This window comes from Staurois parvus, unplaced genomic scaffold (assembly GCF_062004578.1).
Source record: "Staurois parvus isolate SC_StPar_1 unplaced genomic scaffold, SC_StPar_1.0 ptg000408l, whole genome shotgun sequence".
NCBI classification, from domain to species: Eukaryota; Metazoa; Chordata; class Amphibia; order Anura; family Ranidae; genus Staurois; species Staurois parvus.
Window position 1 is genome coordinate 152,172 of NW_028318204.1, and position 23,222 is coordinate 175,393.

General features: G+C 39.5%; 1 protein-coding gene across 3 annotated transcripts in view; it reads right to left on the reverse strand.

Moving 5' to 3' along the window:
• Positions 1–712: 712 nt before the first annotated feature.
• The window catches only part of LOC149455059 (rab effector Noc2-like), a 265,053-nt gene continuing 242,543 nt past the window's right edge, over positions 713–23,222 (reverse strand). For 2 of the 3 annotated variants that reach the window (XM_089686700.1, XM_089686699.1), the window contains exons 7-10: positions 22,997–23,101; positions 13,788–13,973; positions 8,743–8,796; positions 713–3,309 (exon numbers count right to left, since the gene is read on the reverse strand). In XM_089686700.1, coding sequence (XP_089542826.1) covers positions 3,275–3,309; positions 8,743–8,796; positions 13,788–13,973; positions 22,997–23,101 — 380 coding nt within the window. In that variant the 3' untranslated portion in view covers positions 713–3,274. The remainder of the gene's footprint in view (positions 3,310–8,742; positions 8,797–13,787; positions 13,974–22,996; positions 23,102–23,222) is intronic. The other variant, XM_089686701.1, reaches the window with a different exon arrangement.

Genomic DNA, 23,222 nt, shown 5'->3' on the forward strand with positions numbered 1-23,222 from the left:
CTTGAAAATGGTCAGAATTGCTCAGCAAGGTTCTCCTCCAAGGACTTCAGTGGGGTTTGGTACTAAAGTATTTCTACCTTTGCAGTCAAATTTGAAAAAACTCAATTATATGTTTGTTATATGTTCCCATTACACAGCATGCCTAAACATTTTTTAAATATTTTTTATCATTTGGATGTTTCTTAACAGAAGGTGTCATTGGCAGACAGCAAACAGTTATGAAGAAATTCAGAATGGGTCTGCCCCATCAAAAAGGCTTAGAACAAGGCTGAGTTCCTTCTTATTAATATAAAATGAAGACCCTTAGCTACTAAATCATTATCCTTTTGCTAAGACAAACAGTGTTCAAATGTAGTATGCAACTGATACTCAGATCTGCCAGCACAGTATAGACATAGTGAATTATGTTATTCAGCTCCCCAGCCCCCTCATAAAACAAAAAAACAAAGTAGGATTTTTCAGTGCTGGAGCTATCAGAAAAAGAGCAATTTTTAAACAGGTTTATATTTTTAGGTTATGATGCACAAATGGGAACATGTAATAAATTAGGTATTATCCTAATTTGGAAGCAAAGTGGAAAGTTTCAGACTTTAAGCTGGGTTTAACACCAGCCACATTAGCCCATTCCTTATAAGCACCCTGTGTCTTCGAGTACATGATTGTTTTAGACATTTATTAACAAGAGATAACCAAATATTTAACACCATATACAAACTTTTTTAAAACATGTTTATTTTATTCACATTTATTTTAAAGCACACATCAGATTATTTTTTGAAAAATTCACAGTTTTAAACAGCTGTATATTTTTTTTTTTTAATGGCACAATTTGTATAGCATCATTGTGTTATGTCCAACTGAATAGTCCAATTAAACAATACCTGTAAATACCTGTATATAAAATAAATATTACTTTGGTAACAAAATTCCTTGAAACAACTTGGGATGACAAAAAAATGACTAATAAGGTTCCTTTGGACTATAACACGACAATCTACTGTATTACAAGACAGTTCAAGCAAAATATATGAACTGGAATGCTTAGTATACAATGACCTGTGGAATCAACAAAGTAATCCTACAATTTAATCTGTCACCAACTAGCTTTGTATAACATAAAACCAGCTGGTGGCAATTTGCTTCAGCAAATGGGAAAGTGGAATTGATTGTGTTACTGAACAAGTAATCATTTTTTTTCTAACAAATAACCTGATGTTTTCATTTTCAAAGATGGCTGTACAGGTTAGGGAGAATTCAGTGCACTAGACAATGTACAATGCTGCACCATTTTAGTGGTCCAAAAGGGATGCACCAAAAATAAAAAAGTGCAAACATAATGAATATTCTTAATCCCAAAATGTTCCTAACTTCATGTAATTCACAAACAAAGTAATGCATACAACTAAGGCATGTGTGTTCACTGGCCCTTGCGTCAGTTGTGTAAAAGAGGCTCCACAAGAAAAAGTAAAGTGAAAGTTCATTATGTATGCACTGAAAATCAAAAAAATACTGTATAATTTTAAACACATTTTAACACTACTCAAATCTATTTTTATTACTTTCCCTTATTCGTCTGTACCTGAAGGAGGAGAGTCAGCACTCTTAGCCAATCTGCACTTCTAACACTATTGGGTTTGATTTACTAAAAATGGAGAGTGCAAAATCTGGTGCAGCTCTGCAGAGGAAACAATCAGCTTCCAGTTTTTCTAATCAAAGTTTAAAGTGGAACTCCAGGCTCCCCCCCAAAAAATAGATTTTTAATATAATGACACTTACCTGCCCAGGGATCCAGTGATGTCCTCTATCGAGCAGATGCTTCAGGCACAGGTGTCAGCATCCTAGGTAAAGGAAACCAGCAGTGAAGCCTTGTGGCTTCACAGCTGGCTTCCTAGCATGCTATGCTTTGTGAATGGTCCCACAGTCTTCTGGGACCTGTGAAGTCTCTCAAAAGGCTGCAGAGTAGGACAGGGGGGGCCTGTCAAAACCAGGTACTCTCTCCCCCCTCCCCTACAAAAAGTGCCAAATGTGGCAGTGGAGGAGAGGAAGATGCAAAGAAGGAAACTTCCCCTTTTGGGTGAAGTTCCACTTTAATTGAACAAGCTAAAGTTAGAAGCTGATTGGCTACCTTGGATAGCCGCACCAGATTCTGAGTGCACCAGTTTTAGTAAATCAACTTTTTTGAATATACTTACTGGTGGCAATAGAACAGGAATGACTACATCAACCTACTGCGATCCGTTGTCTAAAAAGTTGCCTGAGGAAGGAGAGGTGACTAAGACAGCCCAAAGAATATAGAGGGCATCGAACCCATTGGGCTGCGTTTCACCAACTTTAGAGCAGTGAAATCTCCTAAATGCTGCAGGGTACACCATAAACTTGTATGATTTGAGGGTGCGGAGGTGAGCAGGTCTGAAGGTGCAGGGGGCCCCTGAGATCAGGTTTGTAAATAAAGTTCTACAGAAAAATGTAAACTGTAACTCTGAGCAAATGTTAAAAAATAGTCAATTAAGTATGTAGTTATAACACATTTTAAAATGATTTTTTTACAACAGCTAGCAAAACTGCACAAATCTATATTTTGTTTCCCGTAATCATCTCTACTGAATATAGAGAGGGACAGACGTTTAGACAGCATTTTACTGCTTTTAGAGCAGTGAATCTCCCAAAGTGCTGCAGAGTAGTCTATTAACTTGTACAATTTTGTGGCTGTCCACTTGGAATATACATATAACTGAAATTCTAAGATAATGACTTTTGCCTGGAGTTCGGCTTTATACTTTTGTCACTTGTAAAGCCGGATATTCAGTGACTTACTTCCCTCAGATCATTAACTGTCAAGCAAAAAGATGTGAGGCATTGCACATCCAAAGACTGTAAAACACTGGCCATACCCACTCTATAGGTAAAGACATTTTTATTCGAGAGTTTTGACACAATTGCCTCGCATTTTTGAGCCAATTAGAAACCACAAAGATACAGGTATAACAAGACATACAAAAAACCCTTCTACAATTCCAAAAAAAGATAAGAGTACCTTTATAATATATTCTAAAACACATTTAAAAATTACAAGCTGTCTTTTATATGGAAACATGCGCTTATTAATAAGCATTGATTTCTTAATGAAATATTTAAATGAACATTCCTCCTGGCTGCTGCAGGAAACACAGGACACAGTAGATTTATTCATGGCACGTAATGTTGCAAAGTCTTCAGTGATGTAGTTGGTTTAAAAATTAAAGGTCTACATGAGTTCAAATCTTTATTCACTTATCTAACGTCGTAAATTTGCACTTCCACGGTGTTTTCCTTGAAGGGATAAAGCATAATAAAACATAAAATTATCCAAACGTCCTTTGTAGATATATTTTATGGCAATGCATACAAACTTTGATCATAACATTGGTTGGTTATAAACTCTGGTATATTTCACAGTTGAAATACATTTGTTTACCTGAATATTACCTTTAAAGATAAATGTGATATTTTCTAGCCATTAATTAATAACTATGTAGTGCTCACCTAAATAACAAACAAATGTGCAGTGAATATCCCCTTAGTGAGAACAGTAAAATAATAATATCTCAAAGTGAAATAAAACAATGTTCCAATCCACATAACATCAATAGAAAATCCTCCTTAAAAAACATGATTGTGTTTTCTTAGTCTAATTGTGCTGCTCACACCATCCCTCCACCTCAAACTGAACACTCACTTACCCTTTTTATTACCTGTCATGGGAAGGTTACCAACGCTTACATATTTCAGTGCAGAAATCTTCCAATTATATATGCTTCCCTTTTTTTTTTTAATAACAAATCTTCTCCATTTCACTTGCATTAAAATAAAAGATAAAAGTACTAACAGTGTAAAATCTTCCACTTAATAGCATTTAAAAACCATAACAAAGTGACAACTCACATGATACTAGTGCATACATGCACTCTTAAAAAAGCCAAAAACAACAACTTTAATACTGCACACAAATCATGCACACAGCTCTGTCCATTCCTGTGGCATGTTTACCCTCAGTTTAAGTTTGCATAACTAGGGTCTGCCCCGGCATGTTTCGTCAGAGATTACTTCAAAAAGGGGACAGCCCAGTTATGCATAGCACTTCTTAAATATTATATATCCATGGCAACCCTGTTGAATTCTGTATATGCAGTAAAGCATGATTGATATACTCACTGTGGAACCTAAGGGGTTAATTGTCTGCATTGTATAAAAAGGCTGTTTGATCCTGACTTCTCTGATCCTCCCCTTCTTCCAGTGTCCCCCTCTTATCTACTTCTAAGAGATATCATGTGGAGTCAATCTGCACATGCTCAGTTTGGTCTGTATTACTAGAGAGGTTTTTTCTTGGGAGAGTGCATGTGATCAGCACAGGGCCAATCAGAGGTCAGGGGTTCTGCATCCTCAGAGCATAAAGAAAACTCCTTCTACAAGCTTTAACATGTGCTCTGCTGAACACTGATAGAAGTCACAAGACTGTTCTAACCGCTGATGAGAAAAGGTATTTAGCAGTTTATATTTATTAAAATAATTGCATTTCCATGTTGTGTGTACTATGGGAGACCAGATAGAGTGAATGCAGGGTCCTGGGTTTAGTAACACTTTACCTTAGGAGCACTTTAATCACTTGTATACTAGGGCAATTTTTTATTTTTGGTGCACGTTAAAATATTAATTTTTTATTGGAAATTACCTCAAATCCCCAAACCATTATATATTTTCTGAAAGCAGAGGCCTCATAATAGAATAAAATGATGGCAGTCAATTTTTTTTTAATGTGGCACAGTTCCACAACTTTTTCTCAAACGCATATTTTCTGGAAAAAAATATACTAAAATTAATTTTAGTACATACACACTATTATACCCATTTTCTTGTTAAAATATAAATGATGGGGTTGCATCGAGTAGATACCAAACATGTCAGGCTTTAAAGAGGAACTAAACACTCCTACAATTTACAGCCAAGCACAGATCTTGCTTGATTAACTGTATCCTCAAACAGAGAATAATGGCTGTGAACCTGGAAGTGATGTAATGCAATTTGCTTCTGGGTTCATTATTTGCAGGGGGGGGGGGTTCTCAAAGTTACTGTCATTTACCACGGGGGATCCCAGGAACCACTAAGGGTCCCAATGGTAGGGGTGGCAGCTTTGGGGCCCTTTAAAAGTTATTGATCAGTGCTAGAGCTGCCCAGATAACTTATACTTTAACTTGTTGTTACAGTTGTCTCTAAAAATCAATACCAAAGCTCATGGCTGTAGGTCTGTGGTACTTTACAGATCCATGGGTACTGTGACAGCCTCTGAGCATTTTCTTCAAATCCAGAGCTGTTTCACTGCTGCTGGCATTAACCACTCTCTGACAAATTGTTTTTTCAAAAAAATAATAAGCACAGGAACATGGTAAAGATTGACTTGATATGTCACCTTGAGCTCTGCTTCTTGGCATTTCCAGACTTCTCAGTCTACTGTATCTGTTACCAGCATAGCATTTTTCCTACAAATCCAGAGCAGTAGCACAGCCACTGGCACAACCCAGTCTCTGCGGTCTTATCAATCACCACTGTTAATGTTGAAGCAGAACTTGGAAAACACTAACCGTACCTTAATTATCTGGTAATTTGTGAGTTAATTTAGTTTGTGACATTCACTCTCTGCATTCTAGTACTGTCAAGACCTCAGGTAATTTGTTTGCCACTTATCAAACCTCCTGAAGCAGTATAACCCATATGTCCAAGATTTTGTACAGTCCTGTGTCCCTCAATGGACAAGAAAGAAACCTATACACTTTCCTTTCAAACACAGCAAAACAGCTAAATACACTATTGCAATACATATATGATAGTGGTTTGTAATTGACAAAATTATTTCTATACATCTAGCCCTGAGATTTACATGTCCCTGTCACATGACTAAGGCTGGTCATACACTATACAATTTTCTGTCCAATTTCTGCCCAATTTTCTTTAGATTTACCTTCAACTATGTAGTGCAAGGGCCTGCTTAATTGGATACAAATGAGATTTGACCTCATATTATATGGTTTTTGGTAAATCTAAATCAAAATTCTCAAAAAAATTGTATAGTGTATGGCCAGACATAGTCCTGTCTGACAGGAGCCTGACCATTCTCTGCTGCAGTTTTACTTTCACACCCCTGCTCCTTGAAGGGATAGTGAAAGGAAAAGGAGCACAATTATATCCTCATCTCAGTGACCCTCTGTATATTCTACAGATCAGCATGCACTGAAATGCATCTGATTGTCTCTTGTGCTGTTTCTCCCTCCCTCCATGAGCTCTGCTGTACAGGGACTGCAAGAAATTGATATCAGGTCATGTTAAGGTTCATATGCTTGCTTTAAAAACTACATTTAATAGTGTATTAATGATTAGAGAGCTGCATTAATTTGTGTATTTTAAATCTACCTAGAGATTAGCTATTATGGATCCTTCCACCAAAAAGTAATTTCAGTTTCTGGCAGCTAGGTAGTATAATTGCTTTCCTTTGTCTCTTGGGAAAACCAGTATTGAGATCACTGCACTTAGTGCTTAGGTCTGCTCACGTGCTGCAGCCATTTTAAATGGTTTTGGACTCGTTTTAATATTTGTTATGTTTTTCAGAGTGCAGCAGGAGGATTTAAACTTGAAGCAGAGATGTGAACTATACCAGCGTGGTCTAACTACTCATCAAAAATCTGTTTTTGGTCCATAACATCGCGTACCCACCTTACATTGCACAAAATAAGTTTGCTATGTGCAAATACAGTGTATTAGAATTGTGCATGGGAAGAATAAAGATTACAAGAAAAATCTTGCATGAAGTGTAACTTTCTTTCTGCTTGGTACATAAATTTTGCCAGCATGAAAATACACTCAGCCAGCTTCATATTTTCATGATCACATCCATTAATCAGGCTGCAAATTTCAGATAATCGCAGGATGACAAACAGAGAAAATGTGCACAGTTGCTTACAACAGTAGACCTAAAGCCATCAATTTGTCTGATAAATCCAACTGAGGACCTAAAAAATGATGGTATTAGTAAAAAAAACAAACTCCATGCACTTACAGGAGCATAATGGAGAGGTCGTCTGGGAACATGGCATCAGACTCATTTAGTGCGGCCAATTTACTTCTCAGCAACATTTCTTTTTTACTTCTACACACTGATTTAACTGGCTGACTATTCAAATTAGAAAACTCAGAATAACCTTGAATGACTTTTAAACCACTTAAAATGTGACAAGCACAGTGAGAACAGTGATTTACCACTATTCTTTTTCATAGATCCAGTTTAAAATCTGGATTGGTAAATAAAAATGATTTATACCTGCTGAATCTGCCTTGTCCATGTGTTCTTCTAGCAATGTATAAAACTCTATAGAATAAATATGGCTCAGTTTGCATTAGCTCAAAGTCATGGAGTTCAGCGTGGTTCAATCTCTACCAGAAAGGTTTTTAAAGCCCAAACATTTTTTGGTTTAGGTAGAGTGAGGAAGGAATAAAACTGTTTTTTTATTTTTTTGTCTGTCTCCACTGGAGACATTTTTCATAATTTCCTGTCAAAGACACACAACAGGAAGTTAGAGAATAACTTTTCCCTCTCAGACAGTTCTCAAGAGAACAGGTATCCCTATTGTAAGATTTCCCCTCACTTCCTGTCTTCTTACAACTTTATTATTTTGGACTTCACTTCTGTCCAAGTAACAATGGTCATGGACAGAGAGAGAGGGCGAGACTCCCTAGCAGGGACAAAGACAGCAATAAAAACCTGACAGGAGATCTATCACTTCCATTTTCATCTAGAATAAAAAAAAAGTTTTGGATAGAGAAACTTTCAAATCACCATTGAATTCTAAGAGTTGTGCTTTTTGCATTTTTTTCAAATTTGTGGTTTAAGCCATTTACTGTATTGTCATTTCTACTTGGCCAACAACAGTGATAATAGGGTAATAGAAAACAATGACATAGGGGCCTTGTATTTTAGCCTTAAATTGGAAAGTCCCACCATTACTGAAAAGAGAATGTCACCTTGCTTGCAACCCAGCAATCATCAATCAGAATGCCATCATGCTTAACTACACTAACAGCTCTATACACCCAAAAACATTGCCCTTCAGTTTGTCAGAACAGAAAATATTTGCTCAGAAATTGTCAGAGCAGAGAGATCCCGTTGTCTGCTACTTGACCTAGGAACACTTTGGTATAGTGTACTCCACAAAGAGCTCAGCACTGGCCTCCTCAGTCTTCAGCACCTGGGAAGCCCTCACCCATAACTCAGCTGAAAATGATTGACAATGCAAGGTTGGTATTCTATTAGAACATTCCTATCTTAATCATAATGGATATTAATTGCTATGCATATTCTATAACATAATTCAGTAATTTATCTTTGGTTTAATATTTAAGGCAATTAAAAAAAAAAGATCAAACATATTGAATAAAATGTCATACATATAATTCTGTAAGAGTAACAGTGTTTCAGAAAGAGTGCCCTACACCATCATGCATCGACTTTGGTTAGACTCTTTGGTAAAAATGGTTGGTTAGTTGGTATGAGTTCCAAATGAGGTAATAGCTAAATTGCAATGTATTAGTCAAGGATTAATAATGTTACAGAAGTAGATAATTCAACCCTGACATAGGCAGCAGGATTGATGTTAGCAAAAGAAAATTGCTTTTAGTGGTGAAATATTATAGAGGATTAGGGCATATTTAAAGCAGTACCCATTTTGTGGCGAGCTGCATTTCTTCTTCTCAAGTATTGTGAAATCTTCTCTTCTGATAAAATACATAAATATGTGATACTGAAATTTAGCATGCCAATAAAAAGTACATTAGTAACCTGGGTTTTGTTGAACATCATCTGTTACAATGGTAATTGTATGAAGCATTATTAGTATGATCATGACGAGTAACCGTATTCTCTCAGCAACTCCTAAAAGAAGGTCTCCATCATCCATGTAATTATCCTATTTTTGTTTTGTATAGACACTGATAAGGGCAAGCAGTGTGTAACATTTTAATCCTTGGATAAAGCCTAGCCTTGTAAGTACATATCTGTTCATGTTGTCAAGATGAGTAAAGTTACTAGCTTTGAATTTTCTTTGGCGTACAGTCAATTTGTCCTCTGGATTTGTGCAGTCTGTGGGGCATAGGACGAGCCCCTGCTGGCATTCAGCAACCAGTCTTCCATAAGGGTGGCCCAATCATTCAGGGCTTGGAAGCAGCTTTCCCCTTACTTTTGCCTCTTTTCAGTCTATCAAAGATGCAATTCCATGGAGTTCATACACAAAACCTCTGATGTGCTGCTGCTCCTTGTCAAAATGTTAATTACCCCCTGTGCAGTATCCACTGTGTAATACATCATTGTGATTCAACAAATCAGAATAAAACAGGCCTTTTTTGCATACATTTGCAAATACAAATGAAGCCACACTGTGAAGTCACCTCTGAGGGATCCCTAACTCTATGATTAACTGAATTCCAAATTATAGGACATATGGACCAGTGCATAAAGAGAGAGCATTCTTACCTGTAGGAAGCCCTCCCCTCCTTCAGCTGTCTTTATTATTATTATTATTATTATTATTATTATTATAATACAGGATTTAGCTAGCACCAACAGTTGGAGCAGTGCTTTACAATATAAAGGGAGACAGTACAATATAATAGGGTGGGACAAGTGGTACAAAAGATTAACTGAGCTCATGGAAGTGATAAATATTTAGTTGGAGGTGTGATAGGCTTCCCTGAAGAGATGAGGTTTCAGGAATTGCCTAAAGGTAGCAAGAGTAGGGGATAGCTGGACAGATTGAGGTAGAGAGTTCCAGAGGATGGGAGAGGCTCTGGCAAAGTCCTGGAGGTGAACATGGGAGGAGGAGACAAGGGAGCTTGAGAGCACAAGGTCATGAGAAGAGTGCGGAAGACAGTTTAGGAGACAAGATTGGTGATGTTGCTCGGGGCAACGTTGTGAATGGCTTTGTCTCCTAGATTGTAAGCTCGAAAGAGCAGGGCCCTCAATCCCCTCATGTTTTGCATTGTATTGGTATTGTTCTGTCACATGTTCTGTCCCCCTTTGTAATGTACAGCGCTGAGTGAACTATTGGCACTTTATAAATACTGTATAATAATAATAATATGTTGTTAGCATTTTGAATTTAATTTGCAGGGCAATCCGAAGCCAGTGGAGGGATTTGCAGAGAGGGGTGACAGACACTGAGCGGTTGGTAAGGTAGACGATTCTGGCTGCAGCATGCATGATCGACAGAAGAGAAGATAGCCTACAGAGAAGTAGAACTATGAGAAGGGAACTGCAATAGTCAAGGCAAGAGATAACAAGGTAGTGAATGAGTAGCTTGGTGGTTCATTAGTTAAAAAGAGGTGAATATAAGAGATGTTACGGAGGTAAAGTCTACAAGATTTTGACAGCGATTTTGATTTGGGCCCAAAAGGATAGGTCAGAGTCTAGGATTACACTCTGGCTTGAGGGGAGGGACTGATATTTACATTATTGATCTTGATGGAAAAGTCACAGAGGAGGGCATGAGTGGGGGGGGGGGATATCATCAGTTGAGTTTTAGAGAGATTTAAGTTAAGGAAGTGGTGCAACATTTATACTGATATGCCGATTAGTAAGTTAGTAATGTGAAAGAAGACTGAAGGAGCGAGGTGTGGAGTAGAGATAGATTTGGGAGTCATAGGCATAGAGGTGGTATTTGAAGCCATGGGAAGTTATCAGTCGGCCAAGATAGGAGTTGTAGATAGAGAAGAGAAGGGATCCAAGAACAGAGGAGTCTTGGTGGACCCTACAGAAAGAGGAATTGGAGAGGAGACAGTGTTATACAAGTAGGAAACACTGAAGGAGCACTGTGATAGGTAAGAGGAGAACCAGGACAAAGCTGAATTTCGGAGACCAAGGCAGTGAGGTCAACAGTATCAAAGGCTGCAGAGAGGTCTAGTAGCAAGAGTATGGAGTAATAGCCATTGGTTTTAGCAGTTAGTAAGTCGTTAATGTGTTTTAGTAGGGCGGTTTCTGTGGAGTGCTACCGAAAAAAGCCAGACTGTAAGGGGTCAATAAGGTTGTTTTCAGTGATATAGGAGTTAAGATGGTTGTAGACTAAGCATTCTAAAGGTTTAGAGGTGAATGTGAGCAAAGAGATGGGTCTTAAGTTGTTCAGGTTGGTAGGGTCCAGTGAGGGCTTTTTAAGTAAGAGTGATCTGTGCATGCTTTAAGGGGAAAGTGCCAGTAGATAGGGAGAGACTGAAGACGTGAATGAGATCATAGGATAGAAGAAGAAGAGGGTGACCGTAGTAGTTGCGAGGGAACATGATCAAGGGGACAATTGGTCAGGTGGGCATTTGAGAAAAGTTTGGTAACCTCTTCAGTATTAGCCAGTTCAAACAAGGAAAGTGTAGTTGCGAGGGAACATGATCGAGGGGACAATTGATCAGGTGGGCATTTGAGAAAAGTTTGGTAACCTCTTCAGTATTAGCCAGTTCAAACAAGGAAAGTGTAGTTGCGAGGGAACATGATCGAGGGGACAATTGATCAGGTGGGCATTTGAGAAAAGTTTGGTAACCTCTTCAGTATTAGCCAGTTCAAACGAGGAAAGTGTTGAATGTACTGTAACAAGGTATGTTAAGTGGGGAAGATATCTGTACAGTGGAGGTGTCCACACGTATTGAGTCACTCTTGTCTTTAAAGTGATTGGCAATCTCTTGGGCAGTGAGGGAGTTAGTGGAAAAGGGGGTGGGGGACAAAGCAGTGGAGAGAGTAATTGTATTTTAGGAAGGCAGATTTATATAGAGAGAAGTCCTGCAGCGATTTGGTTATATGGTACAGTCTTTAAAGAGCATGACAGCGTCTCTTAGGATTTCTGGTTTTGCCAGTTTGCCAAGGTTGTAATGGCCGGGGCCTCATTCTTGTGTAGTTAGAGGAGCAAGTGCATATAGTGAGGATGAGAGTGAACTGTTGTAGACAGAAGTGGCCAGGTTAGGACAGGAAAGGGATAAGATTGTGTCATAGAGGTGGTCAGTAGTAGGGAAGGGTTAGATGGTGAATGTTTCTACAAGTACTCGTTTGCTGCTTGGAGGGATAGGTGGTTGGAGACAAGGATACCGTGAAACTGATGAGGCTGACTGATGAGAGTTGGTCTTTGGAAGCAGGGGGATATGAGGTTTGCAGTTCAAAAATGGAGGGCTAGGATTGGGGGAAATGTCCCCAGAGTTTAAAAGAAGGAGGGTGAGGGAAGTAAGATGGGAGCTGGATGTATATGAGCGCAAATATCTTACTGCCCTGGTGTTTGTCTCAGCATGTGGTTTCAGTATTTGAAGGAGGTGATGGATGTAGTAAAAGGGAGAGGGTAGGCGTGAGGGTGATATGTATAAGCTGTGGGGTGGAGATGAGGGGTAAAATAGGGATAATTTGAGGTCAGAGAACACTAATGTGAGAAGAGTAGAGGGAGCATATTAGTGGGCATCAAACTCTATAGGAAAGTAAATATCAAATGTTCATTTGCTTGCTGTTCTTCCAGATCGTGTTGTATCTTCATACAGCTTTAGTTATCCTGTTTTAGTTAAACTGGGGGTTGAAACTGTAACAACACACGTAAACGAAACACTCAGAAAAGAAACATTCTGTTCACGACTGACCCCTGTCTGCAACTTCCCCATCAGCTAAACTACATTTATAGGGAGATGGGGCTGGCAAACATTTGTCAATTGATGACATAAGGGTCTGATAACAGACACTTGAATGGGAGGGGGAGGGAAAAAAAACAGACCAGTCACAGACACAGGCTACAGTCATAAAAGGTAGCTAATTATATGATTACAGAGGCAAAAATCAAATCACCAGTTATATAGACACGTTTAAAGGCTATTGCAATCAGACATTTACCATATAGCATAGCAGTGTCAATTATCAGTCAAACATGGCATGGAGGTAGTACAATGTTTGGCTTCTGCTGAGTTGCTGAGCCTTTAAGTGGACAGGGCTGATTTTAAGCAAGTCTATCAATTCATGCATTGCTATATATGTTCCATAGCAATCCAAACCTTGACAGTTTAAATTTAGTGAAAATTTATAAAGGTGACTTGAAGGGCAGTCTAGCTTCCCATACAGTATATTTGCAAATGCATGCAAAAACAAACTCTGTTTTTAACCTGAGATGTTGAAATACGTTAGTTTTTTTTGTGCTAACTACCTGAAGAGTGCGTTGATGAACTTTTGCATTGCTAGCCCAAAGCTATCTATCAATACAACATAAGGCAGCATTGCATATTGATTGGCAGTCAACATCAGAAATTCTGTCACGGTATTGGCAAACTTAGGTTAAGTATGTATAAATTTCCATAGGCAGTGGAGCTGGTCTAGCAGAATAATACATCAAAGGCTGCAGTATGACCATGGTGATGATTTCCACTCACTTCCTGTCCTGATGACCATGTTTTACCAGACAGGAAGTGAGGGAGAATCTGCAACAGCAACACATACAAAAATAAAAATGATTTTTCTTTATTAGTGTAGGGGAAGGCTAGAACCCCTAATATTTTTTTTTTTGGCCATTTTGAAGATTTTCCCTCACTTGCTGTCCCAGGGTTACATTTTCCACCCCATCCAAAAGCTAGACTGAAAATGTTTAAATAAATGTTAATGTATACAGTTCAGAAATAGCCAAGCACATGCAACAGTAGTGAACAACAGAACAGTATTAAAATTAGTATGCTGCAAATCATCTTTCTGACAAATTTCATTTAAAAATTCTCACCTGTCCCCCGTCTGCTGATGTCACTATCATAGCCTTCAATAAGTTCTCCTGGATAACTCTCAGAGGCACTCACTGTACCCCCTCGATCACTTCCCAGACTAGTCAGACTGCCAGACAAGCCACCAGAGTGGATGCCTCCAAAGTGTTTCCTGCTGGTAGGTGTCAGTGTGGGTTCAGTACTTGAAACTGGGGACGAAAATATGAAGATCTACATTAGTGTTCAGTATAGACATTTCCTTTTCACACTTAAGAAAAATCTTTATTTTTTCATTTTGGACAGAGTAAGGAAGGGTTATAGGCGTGGCACCCCTCCTAGTTAGCTAGGGGGAGCTAGCTGATTATTTTTCAGACAAAAAGGCCAAGTAGCAGCTTGGGCAATAGCCAGCTAGGTCAAATTCAGGTCAGGGCTGAGAGGCTCTGCAGACCAGTTCCTTGATACCTTCCCTTGCTCCAGAATCTTGGAGGAGATTCTAGAAGCAGTGGACGGGGATGAGGAGGGGCTGGTCTGCATACCCAAGGGACTCTGGCCAATACCCAAGCGGGAGGCTTGGCATGGGACCAGAGCAGCCCATAAGTATGACCGAGCCTGCTCAGTAGCAGGAGAGTTCAGGTGGAAGATGTGAGAAAGACCGAGATGCAGGAGCTTGGGAGGGGGCCCAGAGGGAAGAGGTCTACCAACAACCAGGAATATGAAAAGGAGGATAGCTCAGCCTCAGCAGCCCCCAGAGCAAGGACCACCTGTACAGCCAGGAAAGGAGCCAGCCCAGGAGAAGGTCTGAAGGCAGCCAACTACCTACACCAGCTCACAGGAGAGATACTGAGTAATTCTACACCCTCTGGGCCAGTTAAGAGGAAAAGAGCAGTCTGGTGAGGAACCTGATGAGCTCCTTACCTGGGACTGTTCAGCTTACTGTGGCAGGCATTGGATCCCCTTGCCAAGGGATTCCCTCAGGCAGCTGGATAAGAAGAGGATTTATCTGGGGTGGTACACTAGCAGAGACTGGAGAGCTCTCCCAGAAGAGAAACCCTTCTATGGACTTGTACATAGTTGCTAAGGATTTTGTCCTCAGATCACTGTTCCTTGGGCAACCCATACACCCCTTACCCCACCGAAGTTCAATACCCCTGATAAAAAAAAACAAGCTCAAGGACTGTTTACTGTATCTGGAATGCAAGTCTGTGAAAAATGTGTTTTGTTTGGCTGTGCAGAACTATAGGGGGATTTCTACATAGATCATGTTATCTTTTTTTCCTTTTTGCCATCTGTGTCCCATTGAGAGGATTTCCCTTTACTTGCTGACCCATCACCAAACAGGAAATGAGAGGAAATCACTGGTTGTCAATGGGGTTGTTAAAACTAGTGTTCCTATTGTTAGATTTCTCTATTCCCATTTTGGCAACAACCCAAAATTGGGAATATTCTTTTACTTTGATTCTTGGCAATAAAGGTATATGGGACAAAAAGAAAGTGTGAATCTCCCTAATAGGGACACAAACAGCAAAAAAACTGAAAAAGGTGTTCTTGTCCCTTTGTATTATATCCCAAACTAAAAAAATGCCTTTAGTTATACTTTATCTGTTTCCTTTCAAGTCAAACAAATAAAGTGAACAATCAAAATGTCATCCCTGTTGGATCTAGTAAAGGAATATATTGCCAAGTATGTGATCAGTATTAGAAACTGGCAGAACAGAGAACAAAAATATTCCCCCAAAATGTATATAGGCATTTTATAACCACGGTGTACATTATTACTAGAGATGAGCGAATTTTTCAAAAATTCGATTCGGCTGATTCGGCAAATTCCAGGAAGAAATTCGATTCGATGCGAATTAATTCGCTACGAAGTTAACTTATAAAAAGGGTTTCTAGGCTTCAGAGAGCCTTTAAATTAGTGCAGAACACTGTACCTTTAATTTAAATGCCCTTGGAGATGAGGAAGGAGAAGGAGAAGGATGAGAAGAAGGAGAAGGAGAAGGATGAGAAGAAGGAGAAGGATGAGAAGAAGGAGAAGGAGAAGGATGAGAAGAAGGAGAAGGATGAGAAGAAGGAGAAGGATGAGAAGAAGGATGAGAAGAAGGAGAAGGATGAGAAGGAGGACAGTTCTGTGACAGTTTCTGTCTATTTCTGACAGTTCTGTGACATTCACTCCATACAGCGGTTTCAACCGCTGTATGGAGGGAATGTCCCAGAACTGTCAGAAATAGTCTATTTCTGACAGTTCTGGGACATGTATGGAGTGAATGTCCCAGAACTGTCAGAAATAGTCTATTTCTGACAGTTGTGGGACATTCCCTCCATACAGCGGTTTCAACCGCTGTATGGAGGGAATGTCCCAGAACTGTCATAAATAGTCTATTTCTGACAGTTGTGGGACATTCACTCCATACAGCGGTTGAAACATTGTATCTATTTGTTTCCATAAATGGATCCATTTATGGAAACAAATAGATACAATGTTTCAACCGCTGTATGGAGGGAATGTCCCAGAACTGTCAGAAATAGTCTATTTCTGACAGTTCTGGGACATTCCCTCCATACAGCGGTTTCAACCGCTGTATGGAGGGAATGTCCCAGAACTGTCAGAAATAGTCTATTTCTGACAGTTCTGGGACATTCACTCCATACAGCGGTTGAAACATTGTATCTATTTGTTTCCATAAATGACATTCTGCAGATACACTTTTTGCCGGCTTGGAATTATTCTTATTTTCATCCTACTTCTTCTTCTTCTTCTTCTTCTTCTTCATCCTCATCCTCATCTTCTTCTTCTGAGGATGAGGATGAGGATGAAGAAGAAGAAGAAGAAGAAGTAGGATGAAAATAAGATTAATTCCAAGCCGGCAAAAAGTGTATGTGCAGAGCTCCTCTAAGTGTATCTGCAGAGCTCCTCTAAGTGTATCTGCAGAATAGAGGAACTCTGCACATACACTTTTTGCCGGCTTGGAATTATTCTTATTTTCATCCTACTTCTTCATCCTCATCCTCTTCTTCTTCTGAGGATGAAGAAGAAGAAGTAGGATGAAAATAAGATTAATTCCAAGCCGGCAAAAAGTGTATGTGCAGAGCTCCTCTAAGTGTATCTGCAGAGCTCCTCTAAGTGTATCTGCAGAATAGAGGAACTCTGCACATACACTTTTTGCCGGCTTGGAATTATTCTTATTTTCATCCTACTTCTTCATCCTCATCCTCTTCTTCTTCTGAGGATGAGGATGAAGAAGAAGAAGAAGAAGAAGTAGGATGAAAATAAGATTAATTCCAAGCCGGCAAAAAGTGTATGTGCAGAGCTCCTCTAAGTGTATCTGCAGAGCTCCTCTAAGTGTATCTGCAGAATAGAGGAACTCTGCACATACACTTTTTGCCGGCTTGGAATTATTCTTATTTTCATCCTACTTCTTCTTCTTCATCCTCATCCTCTTCTTCTTCTTCTGAGGATGAGGATGAAGAAGTAGAAGAAGAAGAAGTAGGATGAAAATAAGAATTCCAAACCGGCAAAAAGTGTATGTGCAGAGTTCCTCTATTTCTGACAGTTCTCTGACAGCTTCTTCACATGTACAGCGGTTGAAACATCTGTATCCTAAATGGAAACTAATAGATACAATGTTTCAACCGCTGTACATGTGTTCCTTCTGTCAGAGAACTGTCAGAAATAGCGGAGCTCTCTGCAGGGACACTTTTGCCGGCTGATCGGGAAAAATCCGATTCGCGCACCCGAAGTAGGCAAATATTCGGATTCGACGCGAATCAAATTTTTCCTGAAATTCGTATCGAATTCCGGTTCGCCTGGTTCGATTCGCTCATCTCTAATTATTACCTAATAGGGGCACCGATACCCAAAATTCAGCTTACCGTTCTACCTTTTTGTACAGAACAGTTTTTCTAGCAAATCCTATCATCATGAGACAAAGAAACAAAGCAGGAGCATGATTTTTAAATTTTTGAACACCATGAAATGAAGAAACACTGGCGCTTTTGAAACTAGTCTTTTCACCTATAACTCACGTACCATTTAATATCTTTCCCCTTCAAATCAACAGGCTGCAACCCCCTAACAGGAGAAGGTAAGAGCTGATCATGCATGAAATGTGCTTATTCATCTGGTCAAAGAACTCTTCCCTTATGAAACAAGGAAAGGTAAAGATGAAGCTACTATTGAAAAAAGCAGAAAGAACAAATATTACATGCAGGTCATGAAACTAACACTGAAGGAAAATGCCAGCTCCAAATCATACAGTCTCAGCATAGCCAACTTGCAGTTGTCTTATCAGACGCAAAGAGGACCTTCTCTCAGTACTTTAAAAATTAAAAGTCCTGCAGCTACAAATACTGTAGCTGATGACTTTTAAAAACAGGTACGTCCCAGCCCATGGGAGTCCAGCGCTGTCTTCCGACCGCCGATTCTTCTCACCACTGCTGGATGTCTGGCGACACCATCTTGAATTTGGAAACTGGCTTGTGACTTCCTGATGAATCACAACTGGCTCCCCCAGTGCATATGCACAAGATATTGCATGGAATAAGATATTAACCACATTCATTAATAACACCCTGCTTTCCATGACATACTATGTATATTCTTGGATCCAGAAACAGGCTTTCCCCTCTGTGCACGGTACACAGTATAGTTAGGATTTAACTAAACATTGACAAAGCGTTGCAAAAAAAGATACATAAAGTAGCATGGTATGAGAAGCAGGTAGTATGTGTAATCAAAGTGGAAGGTTTCACTTGCATGGAGAAAGGTAGATAAGCTGTTCTACGTATGTGCAAAGCATGGCTTGTGGAGCAGCTGCAATTTGAAATTTTATATACACATAAGATATATTGTGTTTATATAATTAAATATGGATAATGGCATTAGAAATATACATAACATGGGAAGCCACAGATTTTTATAATTGCCATAACCATACGATTACTGATAGTAACGTATAGTCTATTTCATTTTAAAACTTATTTGATTAGGTATAGATGAAATATTGCATTGAGTATTTCTATTTACATTTACCATCAATTCTTTCCATTTAATTTGTTTACCTGGCCAATTTTTCAAACACAAAATCCAATACAAAAGGTGCAGCGCTTAAATATGTGAAATATAAGCTAAAACTGATAAAATGTCCAGATGAGATGACAAAATTATATTGTATACATATGCTCCGATGCCGTGCATGTGACATAAATATGCATCAATAAAGCGTAAAAAATGTGAACAGTCCACACATAAAAAGTGACTGATGTGCTCCACGTTAATTGATAGTGAGTGATCCTTGCTTCTCAGACGATCAATCAGGTGATGTGTCAAAGGGGTATTAAAAACGCACACTCACCAGAAGAAAGATCATGTAGCGCATGGTATGAAAGATAAAGCCGGAAGTCCCCCTTAAGAGGTGGTCAGCCGGTCAGGTCCAAGAACTCTTCTTCCTCCCTGGTACTCTGCCCCACAGCTATCGTCCTCCAGGAATGGGCTCTGCGATGGTGTTGGCTCATGAAGAGCCAGAAAGAAGAATGCCCATAGTGTAGTATTTCAACATCCAAAACGTTTATTCAAAGTATAGCAACTCAGTATGAACAGCAAAAAGGAATCAGCACTGACCATGTACAGTATTAAAGATGGCCGCCGGACCTCCTTGTGGTCTCGACGGCGGCGCGACGTCACCGCGTATGGCTCCTCCTCTACGCGTTTCGTGCACGAGGACGTAATAATGAGGGGTATGCACATAGAGCCGGGGATGTCATTCAATTCAATATATAGTCGGGTTGAAGGATGTAGATCTTATTTTATCTTACCATTATGATCATGGTTTTTCCCCATTTTTCTGACAGCAGTAGATGATTTAGCACATTTTTTATATATATATTGGTATATACGTAATTTTACTCAGTTTTGAGGTTTAGTAGTATATTTATCCTTTGGATCTTGTATTTAATGATTCTCCTTCCTGATCCGATAACTGTTTACTTATTCAACATACGTCATTATCTTTGCGCCAATGCTAGTTCTCTTTTCACATCTGCTGTCAGTTATTCTATGAGTAAAACCTATGGTACAATTGCACTTTAGTCAGCACGTGTATGTACTCCAACAAAATGTCGGATCGGGAGTGCGCGTCCGCCACCGCGCCCGCTCAGAGGTTTCCTTGTGCACACGCGCCACCCCGACTATATATTGGATTGAATGACGTCCCCGGCTCTATGTGACGCACATCAGTCACTTTTTATGTGTGGACTGTTCACATTTTTTACGCTTTATTGATGCATATTTATGTCACATTCACGGCATCGGAGCATATGTATACAATATAATTTTGTCATCTCATCTGGACATTTTATCAGTTTTAGCTTATATTTCACATATTTAAGTGCTGCACCTTTTGTATTGGATTTTATGTTATGAGGTTTTTTGGTTGCCTTTGGTGTATCAGCTGCTAGTTAGTATTGGCGCTCGCTTTGTTTCCAATTTTTCAAACACAGCTCAGTGAATGAATAAGGTGACTGGCCATTCCTCCCCCCCCCCCCCCCACAACACACTTTACATATGAAGCAATATGGAGATTCAATTAGTCACAGTGTGATAACATACAGTTAAAAAAAAATCAATGAAAACCCATAAGACTCTGCAAATCAATCATTATACCCTATATTAATTTTTTTTTTATTTGATAAATACTTGCTAAATACTGTAAATCATTAGATCTACAAAACAGTATAAACTTAATGAAAAAAAGTATTATCATTAAACTTCACACCATTAGCATTTCCCTTTAATTCATTTTCTGGTGACTGTGTGCCTTGGGATGTTCTATGTCAATGGGCAACAGGGATGTGCATACAGTAAATATGCAAGAAACCTTTACAGTTCTTGCAATATTTGACAGTCTCTTGTAATGTTTAAACATTATTTAAATAAAACTCTAAGGTGCCCTTAGCGAATTAAAGTAACTGTGTCATAAAAAAAAAAGTACAGAAATGTTAGACTCCTAGTTGTCATGAAGACACTTTGACTTGAAGATTAACTCCACTTTTGTTGAGGTATAAAAATTCTCTCTGGGTGATCAATGTACATTTCATTTTTGTTGCTCTGATTAAATAGCGGTTTGCTTCACCACAACTTTTGCAGACTGAATGGGAGGAACTCATTCTTTATAATCACCTACCTGCATTGCACCATGCACTCCCAGTGTTCTAATGAAAAATTTGCATGGCCTGTATCCCTTTAGAAGTATTGAAGCCAAAACCGAAAATTCCTATTGAAGGAACTATCTAGAATGTGACTTGTATCTAAGTGCAGACTTCTGGGAAAATCACTGAGCCAAACACACAAGCAGGAAATTGTATTTCTGCTTGGGAACCCCTCAAGATTGCCAAATTGCACTGAATTTTACAGAAAATTACTGCGGGCGCAAATTGAAAATGAAAGGTAATTTTTAATAACATTAAATTACATGGCTTATATAGCAATTGTATACGCCATGTTATTTTTTTTTTATTTGCTATATTTCTTTTGCACGAAAGTGGAGTTACCCTTTAAATGCTGAGTCTCTGACCTGACACAAGTACAGAGATAAAGAATGTGACACTTTGACACTCATTTACTGCCTACATGTTCTGGGTCTTTGACTCAAAAGCACTGAAGCCAGACCAGGGGCGGACTGACAACTCATGGGGCCCCCGGGCAATAGGGAATCATGGGGCCCCTGTGTCCTTGCCCAAACTCAAAAAAAGCCTATGAAAAAGGTACCAGGGGCATCTCATGGGGCCCCCTACTGACCCCGGGCCCTCGGGCAGTCCCCGAGTTTCCAAATGGTCAGTCCACCCCTGAGCCAGACACAGCCAAGGCTTCTAGCATATGCAAGAGCCAGCAATATCAACGCCCATACTTTTTACATGACAGAATCACTTTAACCACATTCACTTATTACAGGCCTTGCCCACTTTTCAGTGCTTTGGAAGAGTGAACCCTGACTCTCATTTTCTCTGGTGGGCCTCAGGAATTATAGTATGACCCTGGACAGAAAGAGTTATGTAGCACCCTTCCTGTATGGGGGCATTACAGAGGGCTCGTCTCCAGCAGGGAGAAGGATGGCATTTACATTAGGGTGAATCCATGGCCACAGTAGGGAGCATTACGAAACAAGGAAGGGCACCAGTCACTTTAGGATTTTTCAAAGTTTTATTGCTTTGGCTCACAGGAAGAGAGGGTTAGACATTTAGTAGGAACCAGGCTTCCAGACTCCATTGCTTTGAGCATTTGCCAGGACTCTTCAAAAGCAGACATCCATCGGGCAAAAGAAAGGCCAGGACTCCCCAAGCGCAACAATCATTGCCCCTTCAGCATATATCCATCGGACTCTTCTACACCAAAATGAACCTTCCTTGATTAGGCAGGGTGGCTCAGCTAAACCTGTGTTAGGCCCATAGGGCTCAGGCCTACACAGCACAAATTCAAAACATGTCCTCCCCAGGCTGAGGCATAGGGTAGAGAGAGCTCGCCAGGCCACTCGATGAGCTTTTATAACCTCACCCAGCATGCACCACTGCAGAAATTACTAGTGGAAGCAAGCAGGGACATAAAGGCTCAATAGCAAACTACTTACCAAGCCCCATAGCTATGGCCCAAAGGCATCAGGGACACCTAGTGGTGACAATAGCTTGCCACAGCAACTCTACAACATAAGGGAAAGACCCAAGTCCTGGGGACAGAGAGCTTGCCAGGCCCACTCCCACTCCCTGAGCTTTTATACCCTCTCCCAGCATACACCACTGCAGAAACTATTAATGGGAGCCAGCATGGACATAAAGGCTCAATAGCAAACAGCAACTCTAAAACAGAAGGGAAAGGCCCAATAAGCAGCTAACTATTGTCACTGGTTAGTGTTGACACCCAAAAAATATAAATTTAGACCCCCCTAAAATACAGTGTGGCTAAAGTTATATTTGTTTAGGTTCCTATGACTCACAGATACATTTTCACATTCTAAAGACACATTTGTAGAATTAGCAGCTGAATGAAAAGTACAAGGGATCCTTGCTTACTTTGTCATTTAGTATTGGCGGCAGTAATATTACAACAGTATTGTTCAAGTGGTACAAGTAGTGCGGTTTTAACTTCCGGATCATTATGCCATTACATATAGTATATTATATATAATGCATCACATTTCATATACTGTAAAAAAGGCATTAATGCACATTTAGAATGAGAGCTTACCTGAATCTATCCTAATATTTCTAGTTTTTTCTTCTAGCATTGAAGTTTTGTCATCCAAACTTGATGTGCTTAATTCAGAGTCACTTTCACTGTCACTGAAGGCCGCTGAAAAGAAGATAGTGCCTGATTAACGTAATAAGCTTTAGTCATTGTACGTGTTGATTTAGCAACTGAGTGAACTTTCTGCAATTATTTGCTCTATTTGCTCAAAGAATACTCATTATTT